Here is a 15734-nt window from a genome sequence, read left to right as displayed (position 1 = left end):
ACCAGGGAGGTGCCCTGATAAAACAGATTAGAATTAGAAGTGATAATATAAAGGGCTCATAAAACAAGGATTAAGTAGCATTTTCTATATTTTTTACAGTCCATAAACGAAGAAATAGTCCAGAATGGAATAATTCCTTGTTTAAATGGGACAAGTAGGTTTTATTTTCATTGTTTTTCAATTATTATGCTGTCTTATAGTGCTAAAACTATTTTATAGGGCGAACATTCTTGTACGAGACTGTAACACCGATTTTTTTTTATATATAGAACGTGTCCATAGCTTTAAAAATGGGGGTTCTTGATGGTGTTAACACTCGCGATATACAAACACCACCTAGCAAATGTCTTTTCCAAAATCCCCTCTTACTACCAAGGTCATTCGATCGTTCTGACATAATAATTTATCCCGTTTGAAACCAATATACTGTATTATAATGTCTTCTAAAGATGAAAACGCACAAGCCCGGCGTGAAAAGTACCCCTAGTTTGGGAACATGAATGCGGTCCCTCCGTCCCGGAGTGGGGGGGGGGGGCACAAGAGATTCAGAATTCCGTACGGGAAGGACTCGGATATCAAGCTGTACAGACTGAGCTGCATGTGATGAATCAGAGATTTAACCCTGACATGCTAAACGTGGATGTGAGTTCATCATCTCAAACAAACGTTAGTAAACTAGCACAAATAATGACCCCCACTTCCCCCTTCCTCCCCTTACCTTGGGGAAAAATCATTCGTTTTTACTTTTCTTTCCCCCTTACTCTCTCCGCACGTTTGCACGCAAAATGGGTGTTCTAAATTTATCCATTCCGTCTTAAAGATATAGACCGGTAGTGGTAAAATTGCGGTTCAAGGGTCTAGGGCGCAAAATATCCATTCAATATCGTTTAAAAAATTGCCTTCAGAGGTTTAGATGTCAATACTTCAACCTAACTTCGCAAAAAGCAGAAATATTCAATGTTGAAGTGCATTCGAGGTATCTACCCAGGCCGGATCGATATGATAATTTACCAAATATAACAATAAGTAGGCGGTTTCCCGGCAAAATTTGTATCATCACGTATAAGTCAAAACATATTCTTTCACATGATTGGTAACAAGAGCTTCCATTTCATTTTTGAGGGGGGGGGGGGGCGTTTCCAAAACTGGTTTATACCTTTAAGCTCTGACAGGAAAATGTGAGCTTTTTCACTTTTTCACTTCTGTGTATCTCGACGGTAGAAAAAAAAGAAGGCTTGGAATATTTACTCGAGATACACCCCGCTTACAAGCGCCTTATGGCAACTTGGTCGGTATATTGCAATAGGAATAGATCTATTAACAATAGATCTATTCCTATTGCAATATACCATTAAATTGTGGTTGTGATTGTACTATATGGTACTGACAGATGAATCAATTAATGAGTGAGAATGATTATGTACAGTATAAATAGAGAGAGAGAGAGAGAGAGGAGAGAGAGAGAGAGAGAGAGAGAGAGAGAGAGAGAGAGAGAGAGAGAGAGAGAGAGAGAGAGAGTGGCGCTTGGAATGAGATGAAAGGGGGCATTTAGTAATTAATTGACAAAAGTGTTTTAAATAAATCATGTTAGATGCAAAAATTGTTAGAGACATCCAAAGTACACTAGTATAGGAAAACAGTAACAATTTACCAGTAAATGAGCATAAAATTGCTTCACTTAATCTGGATTTATCAACATTCCTAGACCTACATACCAAAGCTTTAAAGAAATCTGATTTCCTTTGAAATAATTTATTGTTTGTTCATGTGTATATTATCTGCTAAAGTTTTCAAATAATGATAGCAGTTTAATATTTCTCAATGGGCGTTATCTAAAAACGAAAAATCAGTCCGTCTTCACCCCCCCCCCCCTCTCCACTCTCCCTTTCCTCCTCTCTCTCTCTCTCTCTCTCTCTCTCTTCTCCCCCTCCCCCCATTGCCTCCCCCTCTCTCCCATTCTGTCTGTCTGATTCTAATCATCTAAACATTTGTGGTGAACAGGGGTGTCAATAGAGGGGGTGGTTCCTCCTGTAAAATTGTATGTAGTCCAGTTTGAAAATCTAAAGACCAATCTTTTACCCTTATCGACATATTGGAAATTTTAGGACTTCCCCCTTTTTCTCTTTGCTTATGGGACATTCTTCGGCTAAAATGGTGATAATCATGGTCTACCTTGCGCCCTCCCCCGCCCAAGAATTTGTCTCTATAGCGACGCCCCTGTTGGTAAACACAGACAGGGTATAAACATATCAATTGAAAACACTTCCAAATTTATTGAATTTATTTGCATAATAATAACATTATTTCGAAAGAGGAAAATTTATTTTGGTCAAGACAATACAGGTTTAAATTTGAATTTTCTTTTTTGAAATGCGGATGTTTGAGGAATTTGAAATAGCATTATTTACATGATACTAGGGTAGATCGACGAAACATCAGGAACATAGAAATGGTGATCGCAAACATTTTCAGAAAGTCAATAATAAGAACACACGTTTTATCAAAATCTAAGAATAATACAATAAAACAGATTTGCGACCACTTTTTTTTTCTTTTGACAAAGAAGCAATAAATTTAAAAATATACAGCATTTTATTTAAAGATATTTGAATTCTTATATTTTCAGGCCATATTTATGGAACTAATGATTCGTCATAATCGTCTTCAATGAAAAGTGTAGTGTGCTATGACATACATACATTACACGGGACAAATTAGTGTATAAAACAAAAGATGTTTAAAAATATTTCCAATCGTCAAACAACACTTGCCTGCAAGTATTAATTACAAAAACAAACAAAAAAACAGACATTGTAATTGACATGTCATCTTTTAACAAAATATGAAATGCAATTCTTGTACCAGAGTGTGTAATAATACGAAAAGCATGTTGGTTTCTTAATTATAACCAGATAATATTTGCATATAAAGTAATATTAAATAAATGTCAGTGCTGATATGACACAGCATGAAATGGTGATTGCACATATTCTGTGACTCGCCCGCGAGTAATGCATATGGCAATGATGGAGGTTGGCATATTCGTCAACATAATGAAAGAATGCTAATATTAATTAATTTCAAAAAATAGTAAAATAGCAGTTTCCAAAGTAATTTGTAGGTCTACACTAAATGAACAAGACACATTCTACATCAAGATTTAATGTCATGTACACATACATAAATAATCCGGTCTACACAAGACATAACTTTCATTGAAAACAGCTAAATTCTCAAGTAGCTACGATGACACACAAGTTATAGCGCCATCACTAAAACAAGATATCATCGCACATTCACACTCTTCAACACTAAAACTATGCATTTCCCTCGTAGTTTGCAGCTTAATCTCTATCGTTTTTAAGGTTTGACGCAATAGTATGTACATAACTTTTACGAAAATTGCTAAAAAGGAATAATGTACATACAATGATATTATGTAGGATTATATTAATATCAAGAGGTGGATTATTTATGAATGATTAAACTTTTGATAAATATATCATTGACAATAAATGCAAACAAAAGTATAATTTTTACTTGATTTGTTTAATGCCCTAGTCATATAATGCTCGACAAAAGACCAATACCAGTCGGACGTGTCGATTTGGAAAGAAATTATCTAAAACTCTACACAATCATTTTGATCTAGGCCTAAATGATGTTGCCTTATTATCGAAATGATCTTTTTTTTAATCATAATCAATCGGTCACTCCTATGATGATGTCCGCAATGACAGTTGAAAACTACATTTCGCATTAAAACCAAACTTTGCATTTTATCAAATGGCTGTTTAAGCTTAGCCCGCAGATGGACCAAATAGTGTATAGTATGCTCAGACTTACTTTTCACAGACCTGGCTCTAAGGCTTTATTTCTGTCAAAAGCATACGAAGTGATATGTCGGACCTACTTTGCGTCGAAAGTTTTTCTTCCATTCGTTAGTTCACCATAACACAGTTATGTGGAATTTTAGAATCATGTACACTCTGCTGAATGTTTTGCCATATTTTTAATTCATTGATTATTTTCAAAAGCAGAGAGGTGATTTGTTCTCGTACAAGTAAAGAAAAGTACCCACTAAAGATTCCCAACCTACTGTAAAACAGAATTCAAAACTGCTGAAATAGTTAATAACAGAATGAAAAGTTTTGTCGGCCTGTTGATGTTGCTATTCCCGGTACCGCCAGTGGAGTTTAGACCAAGCTGGACCAATTTGTTTGGATCGCATCCCAAGAAATCCACGCCGAACCTCCGGGGATAACCATCCTCGAAGCTCTTGAGAGTTTCGTTGTAGCGGTAGTATTCGTACCCCTTCAGGAAATATGCAGTACCGTCTGAAAATATGATGAATACAGGATTTTAAAAGATGAATTTAATTTCAGTCATATATTGATCCCAGCGGTAAATCTCTAAAACATAATCATAATATGTTCCGTTTGGTCAAATGGATGAAATCTTATAATCTCAAAAAGAAATATTTGGGGCTTGGAATTACACGAGCACATTTTAAAGCACAATGAGACTATTTGACTTATTGATAAGGGACTTTTGTTATGAATATATACATGTAGTTTTATCTGTGAATCACTTATCTGGTACCTTCACGATTTAAAAACAAATTAATTATAGTTTAGGAAACTTCAAAAGTCTTCAAAAAGTAATACTTGCATAAATGCTACAAGCTGTACTTTTGTTTGGGAATTTCAAGCCAGTTATAATTTATACAGCCCCGTTTTTTGTTCATAATTTTTCTGAAACCATACAACTGAAAACGAAATGATTATATTTTAATCTTTGAATAAGCTTAAAATCAGATACATTTATACTTTGGGACTGATTTGACGGAGCAAAGCAATATTAGCCAATATCATTGTTACGTCATCACTAAATACTAACCAATGTGCACGAAAGCAGAAGAAACCGGACTCGGCACACCGGGAAATACACGTTTGATGTTTGTCGGATAACCTTCATCCACTCGCTGTTCCAGTTCATCGAATCGCCACACCTTGCGACCCTTGATAAAGTACGTCTTCGAAAACTCGCTGAAACTGATAACTGCATCCAAGTTTGCTGGGAGTCTGGGGTCAAGAGTTTTGATTGGTTTCGGGAATCCGGCAACCAGCTCTAGTCCATTATATTTGTAGTATTCGTTTCCTGGAGAGGGTGATGAAAAAAGGGTATTGATAAAATGTACAATCCCAATCTCAATGGTCGTTAACATTTTCCTTGATGATCTGAGCTGAAAACGAACATCATTGTTATCACCCCATGTTTGCGCTGTTGATAATGTGAAACTTCCCAAAATTTTGCAAAACGTGCTTAGGGCTATATTGATTATTTTGATATACCTGATCAAATTTATTTCTGTTTATTTGTTCATGTTCTTAGTCTTCATATAATGTAAAGTTAAATCTCTGAGTAATTTAGAATTGTGAAAATAATTATGATGCCAATACAACTGATTATTAAAATGTCTTAACCAGACTTCCTGATATACATGTATACATCCAACCGCGAAAACCGCACACCATTGCGACACAAATCAATTAAATCATAGAATATTTCCGGTCTTACATAATCGCCAATTATGGCGATCGGGAAGCTCAAAACATCAAGACAATAGGATTCTCTCCGAGCCCCGTGATTGACCCATAGCTAGAAGAGTTAGACAGTTACGTCAGCGGAAGTGACGCTTGTTCGGCCGTCGAATCATGAGCGTTCCCTATCAAGGATTTATGTGGAGGGAACTGTATGGAGATCCATGAAATCAATTTTTGAGCGGGTATTCATGCATGTGTCACAACTATCTCCCTTAATACGCTATGATCGGCCATGGATGGCGCCGCCATAGGACCAACTCACGAAGAGACTGACCTTTGAAAAAGAAGATCATGTGATCAAAATATCTCTCGTAGGCGGCATCTATCTTATTTGGGAACGATTGCCAAAAGTGTGAGGTAAGCTCTCCGTTGTCGCGGGATATCAGCTCCATTGGGAAGCGTAGCCTCCAGTAGATATCACTCTGTAACGGAAAGAGAAAGAGAGTAGGAGGTGTGAAGAATGGAGCTTTGGTGATCTTGACAATGGTAGGAAATTATGCCCCCTCCTCCCCCATTTGTATATTCTTAATGGAAGGACAGTTAAGGTGTGTCTTAACGACCATGTGTCCCTTTTGCATGCAGACTCCACTAAATCTACTAAACCTTTGCCTGAATCACATTTATATTATGTAGGTCATCTCTGAAATTTGAAAGTAAACAGTGATTAGTTTTCAAAATTCAATGAAGCATTGAAAACCGATAATTTCTTAAGCTTCCTGTCAGACCAAGTTCTTGTACCTTTGCCTTGAATATGAGATATAATGACATTGACTGCCATCAATGGTACATCTTTCTTAGAATTGCAGTAAATCTAACTGTTTTGTTTTCAAATTAACTGAATGTAAGGTTCACATGGATATTCTGGTCTTAACTAAGCAACAGGCATAGACTTAATTCGACATTTGTCTGCACGGTCATTCCATGACATACTTACCTGAAACGCAAACAGTTCTCCTCTGATGAGTGTGATTGCATCGTAAGTCTTCTTGCATCTTGTATCAGGGGCATGGGTAGTAGGTCCAGGATTGGGTCCTGGTTCAGGTTTAGGATTTGGTCCAGGCTGTGGTGGCTTTTTCGTCGTCGTTCCAACAGAGGGCCTTTTACTGCCTGTTATGATATATTTTAATGATTAGCAAATGTAAGAGGAAGGTAACAAGAAACCTCCATTAATAGAACAAAACATTTTGATTGAGAAGGGAACACGATTCGATGATTTAGACGAGAGAAATACCAAATGCATGAGGTGATGAGAACATGTAGAGGTGCTGTGGTCGAGTGGATGCGTCCCCGGACTGTCGATCACAAGGTCCGCAGTTCAAGTCCCGCCGCCGCACCAATGTCCTTTGGCAAGACTTGATCTACATTTGCCACACTCCACCCATGTGAAGTAAATGGGTACCTGGTAGGAATTAATTCCTTGAATTGCTAGAGCCCCGTACTGCAGCCGTGCTAAAGCCAGGGTAATAATCGGGAGCGCCAGGAGGGTTAAATCTACTGACATGAGCGCTATACAAGAACCCATTATTATTATATTTATTATTATTATTATTTTGTAAAATAGAGATGAGAAAATCTAAATTAAGTTTGCCGCAAATTAAGGTACACGACATATACATCGAGCTACCGGATGATCATGGTTGAAGGCACTACTGTTCGGATCGAGGCTCACCATAAAGTCTCTGGATCCCTTGCTGGTCATCGTAGGGAAGTTGGAAGTCCGGGATGTAACCTGCGTAGAATGGAGCCATGAGGGCCCGTGAGTCGGTTGAGTGACCTAGACCAAGGCTGTGACCGATTCATGGGCAGCTACCTGGAACAGGTTTGTACCTAGCACAGGGAGAGAGAGAGAGAGAGAGAGAGAGAGAGAGAGCAAGTTAACATGGCATTATGAACTGTTTTAGCCGAATCAGCTGAACTTTAATGGTATATTGGCAAAGTAAATTGTTAATAGTATAACAACAAATCGATTTCCTCTTAGCTGTGGTAAACGACAGCGCAGGCCTATTCATTCCATTTCATGAGATCATCCAGTTTTGAAAGACATGATTAGGCCCTCAAAACCTAAAATGTGTCTTGGAGAACAAACATGCAGCAAAGTGGTTTCTCAATGAAAAGGTCTTTTTTTAGAAGATATTGTTCTCACTTTTTGGTTCAATTGTGCGCAAATGTATGTTCTTCGACTGCTTCATAGTTTTAAACCTTTTTTTTGTGGGGGGGGGGGGGGGGGGTAAAAACTATCCTGTATAACCTTAAAAATGTCAATTCGATTGCACAGTAAAAGATCATATTTTTACCGTCGTATGATGATACTGTATAGGTCTCGGCATCGTCGAAGTGCACATCACCATCCATCTCTCCCCAACCACTCTGGGGAGGGAAGGCATGGGCGAGTGTAAAGCCCGGTCCATCGAATGGAAACTGATCGCCATGGTCGCCAGAACCGAAGGTGAGATAGATGTCTGCACGGCCATTGCCCTGGACCTCGGTGAACTTTAGCGGGGTGACCTCCTCCCAGACCTTGAAGGCCCTTCGGATCGCATCGTCGCTCTCGGGCCCCTAAGCCTGTTCGCACTGTTGAGGATTCTGGGGGTAGAGGAATGAATGAAAATGAATGAGTGCTAAAACCATATTTTAAAGTAAACTATATATCCCACAAAGGCTCAGGCTAAAATGAACTGCTTATAACAACAAATCATAAAGGGCCTAAGAGTGAGGTCACTGGTAATGAATGTTGAGAATAACCCCAGGTTCAAGTACCATCGAGGCCTTGATTTTCGATGAGCGGACACTTCGACATCGGGCACTTAACTCACTTTGAACACCCCCACTTATAAAAATGTTCTCCTGCACCTTCCACCAACTAGCCACCAAACAAACAGATAAAAGCCTGTGATTGTATCTCCTTCATAATCATAACTTGGTAAAATTTAATGGCCCACTTTTTTTCCCGTATCGAAAATTTCATTAGCAAATTTGGTCTGACGATCCCCAAATAGAAAAGTGGTCTAGCGACACCCCTGCAGGCCTGCACATTATGGTTTATGCTCTCTCCACCATGTAAGCATCAAACAAGTCAAAGATGTCACTACTCACCGAAATGTTAGACTATGAGTTTCCCACTTTCCTCCCGTGTGGGCAAACCGTCTCATCCTACCACCAAGGGCGTGGCCCGCTGTATCCTGGCCCGATGGGTCTGGTACCCCACACCTTGGCTGGGTCAGCTTGGCCTTGGTAGCTCCATCAATGTGTCCTGTCAGGGGTACGTCCATGTACCTCTGCATGTTGCGGATGGTAGAAGCCAGGTCGGTATGGCTGACTAGGGCCATTCGCGTGTTTGGATCGTTGGACATCGGCAGGCCCTGGTACTTGCTCATGTAGCTCTGGAGGTAAAGAAATGTGTGAAATAATTTAGTATAGCAAAGTTGGAATTGAATGGAATGGAAGGTCATAGGAATCTGAAACATTATAATGGACAAAACTGAAATCTTGAGTTTTCATACTCTTTTATAGGATTCAGTCCTCCTATAAATTTGTTTCTAAACTATTAAAAAAAGGATTTCATCGATCAATTGGTTTAATACTTTATAGTGTCTTTGACTTGGACATTTACTCCATACCCCATAGGCCTATTGATTTGTTGAAACGTTCGCTACTGTTTGCTTCTGATAAACAGATTGCGTTGACTTGCGTGCTAAAGACTTGAAGTTAAGGCCTATATATCACCAAAAACATGAAAGTTTCATCAGCTTTAGTGATCAAAGGTGATTTTTTACTTACGCTTTTTAGGATACTAGTCCTTTTTGTTTATTCCTATTTGGGTTATTTATCACATCGATACTGCCTCCATGTAATGAGGGTTATATACACGGAAATATGCAGAGTAGGCCTATATATTCATCTAAAGCCTCGGTCACAAATGCCATTACGAACTGCTACGAACGTCGTACGAACGATTTTCAGACAATGGAAATTCGGGAAGACAATGGAAAAACAGGGAGATTCGTATGAAATTATCGTTCGTATGAACTTTTGTGACTGTAGCATAAAGTGCGTTCATCTCAAATAGGCTATTGTGATTCCGCGAACATTGTTCAGGAATATTACAACATGATCTTTGCCTCCTATACCGAATGCCTGAACTACGATTATTACAACGTATAGAATGGCAAACCTCGATTTTAAAATATGTTAGGTTTGATCACAAAAAACTAAAGATCCTTCATACAAAAAGTATGATATTAAAAAAAAAAGTATGATGTCTGGGACTCTGGTTCTTCTTTTTTTAAAATCATTATTTTCCTTTTTTTCAAACTCGGACAATTATTATTAAAAAAAACTTCATCCAGGAACATGTTTGCCCCCTTCCCTTTTCAAAAACGATAGTTTTGCCAAAATTTGATGGTTTTTTTTCTCTCGCTTTTTTACTGGTCAGATATTTGAACAGTGTTCTAAAACCGCCAATATTGACTTTTAATTGCCAATTTTTTAATTTCAATAGATTCTGAATTGCCAATGTTTAAATTGCTACAAATGGACTTGTTTCATTGTCATTAAAACAAAATTACTACTGGCATCTACTGTACCATCAATCGTGTACAAATCCATCCAGTTTAATTCAATATAATGTTTCCAATACGTATTTTTTTTGTAACTGATTATAATTGATTTGTAATGTTTTGTGGGGAAAAAAATTGAATTGACTTGAATTGATAATAGTTGCTGTTTAACGTAATACTTTTAAATGCATGAAGTCACGTTCTTCTTTTTACTTATCATTGAACTACTATATGTCAATATCAATGTACATTTATAACCTTATTTCATGTTTTCTTGTACTTTAATTTAAATATGACAATATGAGGCTCCCGACTTTTGCCATGTTATTTTCTTTTACAATAAATCAGTAATTGAATGAATTGATTGAATTGATGTGAAATATATCATTTCGCTTTGTCATCTCTGACATCAAAGGCATGAACCTCTCCCTTTTTCCTATTTAGGATTCCTGGGCGTCTTTTCACGAAACCGCCATAAGTACAAGTTCACCGACATCCCATTGAAACACTTATATTCAATACACGCGATTCAATGGGTTGTCAGCGAACTTGTACTTATGGCGGTTTCGTGAAACGCTGCCCCGTTTCTCAAGTTCCTAGGAAATCGGGTTCCATGCTGGTCTAAAGAACAAAGAGGGGTTCGTGGCTGAACACGATGAAATAGCTGACACAATGACAACCACTATCTCGTAATGCTACAGAAATGCGTCTGAGAAAGCGAAAGAGAGAGAGAAAGAGGGGTGGGAGATAAAGAGAGAGAGAGGACAAAGAGTGAGAAAGTGTGAGAGAGAGAGAGAGAGAGAGAGAGAGAGAGGGAGAAAGAAAGAGAGGGCACCCCTATGACTCATGCGAGGTTATTGATGCAGTCATGAACTTCAGGACGTTATAGGGCCACCGGTAGGTCATATAAATAGAGCACGTTTAATGACGGGAAATACAAACGTGAGAAGAAATAAAAAGAATCACAGAGAAAGATGTACAGAGACAAAAGCGATTTAGAGGGGGCTTGGGGCTCACAACCCCCCCCCCCCCCCCTCACAGTCAAACACACACAAACACCACTTTTCATTTATGATGATACATCGCCTTCTAAATCAGGGAAATTAAAATAATGACTTACATAAAAATGCATTGTCAAATACAATTTCGCTATTATGGTGACCAGGGGCGTACGCAGGATTTTTCAAGGGGGGGGGGGGGGGGGGGGTTTAAAATCTGGGCCAAAATATTTTGCTCCCGAAAATTTGAAAATCGCACGGCCGAAAAGTCGCTCAGTGGGGGGGGGGGGGGGTTAGGTCGCTTTACGTTAGCCTTGGGCATAATTTTTTTTTTTAATTAAAAAAAAAACAAAAAAAACAAAAAAACAAAAACAAAGGGGGGGGGGTTTTTAGTTTTTTTAGGGGGGTTACACACATAAAAATATCAAAGGGGAGATTTGAACCCCCAACCCCCCCCCCCCCCTGCGTACGCCCCTGATGGTGACTCATGTTCAGTGTTTTGTTGTTCAACAAACTCACCAGGCAACTTTCAACCTAAATACGCTACCGTGATAAGTTTGGATTATCTAATTTAGCATCCTGCTATAATAAGGTGAAACTTTATTTTTGTAATTTCCAGTTCGCGGTCACGGTCGCAGTCATCAGTGTTTGAAGGTTGAAGTTAGGCTTGTAATGGAGTTCAAAAATAGTGTATGAACATGGCTGTGTTTTCATACAAGGGTACAAAACAAACGTATTCCTTGCAAATGCACTTTCTGGTAATCTGGTAAATGTTGTGAACTAGATTATAAAAGCTAATCATGTTCATGGTGAACCTAATGATTGGCTAAAGAAATCAAACGGGGGCATATAACTAGCTCTGCCTCCTTCATTTCCTCTCCTCTATCTCTTTATCCGCCTCTCTCGCACTTGATCTCATTATTTCCTCTTCCTTTCTTTCTTTATATATATTCTGACAGGGTACCTATCTATCATGTTGATCTCAGGTATATTGGATGTTCTGTTTCAAGTCCAATCAAGACTGCCGATCTACGAATTATCTACGGTTCCTGCCTTTAAATTGTTGGACTTTATGGAGCATCCATGTTTCTTTTTTTTTATGGGGGGGGGGGGGGGGTCTCCGCGTGAGGGGGCTTCAGCCCCTTAAGCCCCTCCCCTCCCTCGGACACGCTAGTGATACTACTATTAAATATTTTCTGATCTTAATGTTTTGTAAAAAAATGAGTTGAGTGAAATAGTTATCATGAATATATTTTATTAAAATTGTCACCTTTCGGTTTTACATTTATTTAGCAGAAGAGGAACCACGAAAGACTCACAGTTCCATCTCCCGTCCTGTCATTTCCCCTCTTTCTCTCTTTCTTCCATCTCTTTCTTCCATTTTTTGCCAAGCAATTGGCGTTTATACCACCGCTACAATACGTTGTCGTAAACCTACATGTATACAACTATACGTAGGTCTATATATTTTTGCAATATTTGTCAACTGTATATAATACAATGAGACCTTTTGTACTACTTCTTCACGATCAGTAACATGAACGGTGACATTCTAGCTACCTAGCTAATCGTCTGGTGACATTAGGGACCTGGGAGAACCCTGTGAAACCGAGGTCTCACTGGAGTTTGTTTCGAAATAATTACACTTCGAGTAAGAACAAAACAAAACCACCCCCAAAAGGGGGAAAAAACAACGATTTCTGTCAAATCAAGCGGTTTTTCCAATCCCTTTCGGCGGGTAAAATATCAGGTGCATCTAATAAACATTGGACTCGATCTACTCTTATATGGGCAAAAGCTGCAGTCGTGTCCATTGTTGTTCTGTAAAATGTTACGCCCAATTCCCTTGATATTTTTGGTATACATTCCGAAAATATTTGTTGCCTTCTGGTGACAATTATGAGCAAAATTATTACTGTCACTATAAATACACTATAATAGCCCTTATCTTTAAATTAAATCTTATATTGACTAGTGAAATATTTACTATTTTCAACTACGTTTTACCTTTAACACATATCAAAATAAATATCTTTAACTAACAACATTGCGGCATTAAAGAAATTAAAACGACACAGGTTAACCTATGATCATTAATTATGTGACAACTGGCGCCGAAAATCTATCGCCGGACAATTACCCCTACCCGGAAAACTTCCTCTTGGACAACTATTATCAACGTAACATCTTTGATTTTCGTTTACTGAAAGAAAGATAACTTTTATGAAAACAAAACTTTGATTTAAATATGATTATTCAGTTGATGTCTGCAAATTTAAATTGCATTCATTTAAACAACAGATTGATAGAACGTTAACTTGTGGTCAGTATTCATGGCTTTGCTTTGATGAGTTTGACGTCATCAACGGATATATGACCTTTCCGCTCAACTAGTATAAAGGTATGACATACTAGGCAAACTTTCACGGTCATGAGACAAAGCGGCACCTCTGTCTGACAGTTCAACATTTGGATTTGGTGAAGAAAGATTTGAAGAAGACACGTTGATGAGCAGTCACGAGTCTGCATCAGTTGTATATGACGAATAGTCATGTGCTATTTGACGTTCATTTGGAGCAACTTATATAGTTTATTGGTTTGTCTCTAAAATAGGGATAGTGTACGCTTGTGTAAAGTGTGTGTGGGTGTGCGCGTGTGCGCGAGTTTGTGTATTTGTGTGTAATTGGGATATCAACAGACGTGTTTTTTTTAGGGGAGGGGAGGGCTTTTTTTAACAGGAGTTAGCTAAACAATGGGATTAAAGCGCAGTAGAAAGGGTTCTATATAGGATGACCCGACATAAACAAATGAAGGAGAAGGAGGAGAAAATGATAACAGAATATTTGAAATATAATTGAAAACAAATGAGTGGCAAGGTGGAAATTAAATAGCTTAGAACGTAAACATTTAACAATATGATGATCAAAAGATATTTAACTTAAAAAACAACTGAAAATAATTTAGTTTAATAGTTTATTGAACTGAACTTTTTGTACTTCCATGTAACTATTATCCTTGGGAGGAAATGCCTACCTATACATGAACTATACTTGAACTTCTAGGAGTTCTAGCCATCCATTGTCTTAACGCACCTTAAAAAGGAAAGGCGTGTTTTTGAGTAATATGTTCCAAATCTCAGAAAATGACATTCAAATCCCGTTTAAACACTTTGCATGATTGCTCAATCAAGTTCAATTTATAAATTTTGAGATTAATCATTGCAGACAATTGGGGAAAAATAAATCTACAGAGTTCATGACCAGCTATTCTATTAACAAAATTAATCGGCTGTCATCATAAAGTACTTCCTAGAAGAAGGAAAAAACAGCGACATTTACCATGTTTTCGAAACCCAAACCCGTTACGAATCAATAAACGATACAATATTACTTCACATTTGACATAAAATAATACCCGCATAAAATCAGGTAAATTATCGGCAGTTTCAAGTGAAAATGAATGTCCTGTTGCATGGTATCTAGTCATGGAAACAACTAAAGGGCGGATGTTGACAGTCGCCGGCTTGTCATTGCAAGGGGGGGGGGGGGGGGTAGTGCCTTTCCAATAGAACCTGTAGCTAATGCCACTGCTTGCATGCAACCATCGGTCACTGGCATCTCGAGGGGGGGGGGGGGCACTGGTCTACGTTAACAAAGGGGTTTTTCAAGCACTGATCGCACAAATAAAACCAAAGGGTACCTTTTCAGGTTCGCAGGTTTCGGCGTTTTTTTTAAAGGGTTAATTTCAGAAAGGTGCGATACGCCATTAGGGTCCATTTCAGAGGTAGGTGGACACGGGTGGGTAGCACTTGTGTATGGTGACCCCCCCCCCCCCCCTCCTCCTCTCAGGGGAGGGGGTAGTGGCATGACAATTGAGGCCTGCCAAGTTCATTCTTGCATTACTTTTTAATCAATCAATGAGAATAAAATCTAGAGGAAGCACGCAGCTATTAAAAAAAAAATTAGTTTCAGTTTGGATTATGATTCCAACTTAAGTGTATTTTTTCTTGCTAATAATATGAAGGGAGGCACGTAGCCCCTAGCACATATTTTTTTTTCAAAATGTTCAAAACAAATTTGCTCCACAAAGTACAGTGATAAATATGAATATGAAATATGATAAATATAAATATGATTCATAAAGCCATAACAAATATAAACAGCCAATCGACTTTAAGCGGAGTTAAATATGGCGGGCCGTTCATGCCACTGTTTGCTCTCACAATTATGATCTTTAGATAATATTTTTTCCTTCAATAATGAACTGTCAAAAAATATAAAATTCTGTGTAGACTTGTGACCATGATTTGTACGTCCCTTGAGAGGACAAATGTCAGTTAATGGTTAGAGCAAACAGTGGCATGATGGCCTGCCATATTTAAGTCGAACTTAAAGTCGATCTCACGCAGTCTTGTGAAACACCCCCTAGGATTCCAGGATAATTTTAAGCAAAGAAGATGCTCTTTATTAACGTTTTCTTGAATTGGTCATGGATCTAAATTTAGTCACTCTTTCAAAACAGTTAATGTGATAGTTGAGTTTTTGGTATAGTGGGGGCTACAAGAAATAATTTGT

At 38.2% G+C, this 15734-nt stretch overlaps 1 protein-coding gene across 1 annotated transcript; it reads right to left on the bottom strand.

The window, feature by feature from the left end:
- Positions 1–2552: 2552 nt before the first annotated feature.
- Positions 2553–8989, bottom strand: MMP16 (matrix metalloproteinase 16; the record flags this gene model as incomplete). The annotated part of the gene is given in 9 exon segments (NM_001033648.1): positions 2553–4337; positions 4900–5160; positions 5881–6028; positions 6541–6713; positions 7276–7401; positions 7404–7433; positions 7901–8158; positions 8161–8189; positions 8700–8989. Coding segments are annotated over 9 exon segments (1557 nt in total), but the record flags the coding sequence as incomplete, so codon positions are not given.
- Positions 8990–15734: the final 6745 nt, after the last annotated feature.

This window comes from Strongylocentrotus purpuratus, unplaced genomic scaffold, assembly GCF_000002235.5.
Source record: "Strongylocentrotus purpuratus isolate Spur 01 unplaced genomic scaffold, Spur_5.0 spur5_scaffold_2, whole genome shotgun sequence".
Taxonomy (NCBI): Eukaryota; Metazoa; Echinodermata; class Echinoidea; order Camarodonta; family Strongylocentrotidae; genus Strongylocentrotus; species Strongylocentrotus purpuratus.
Note: the sequence above shows the minus strand (reverse complement) of the source record. Positions and strands in the feature narration are given on the sequence as shown.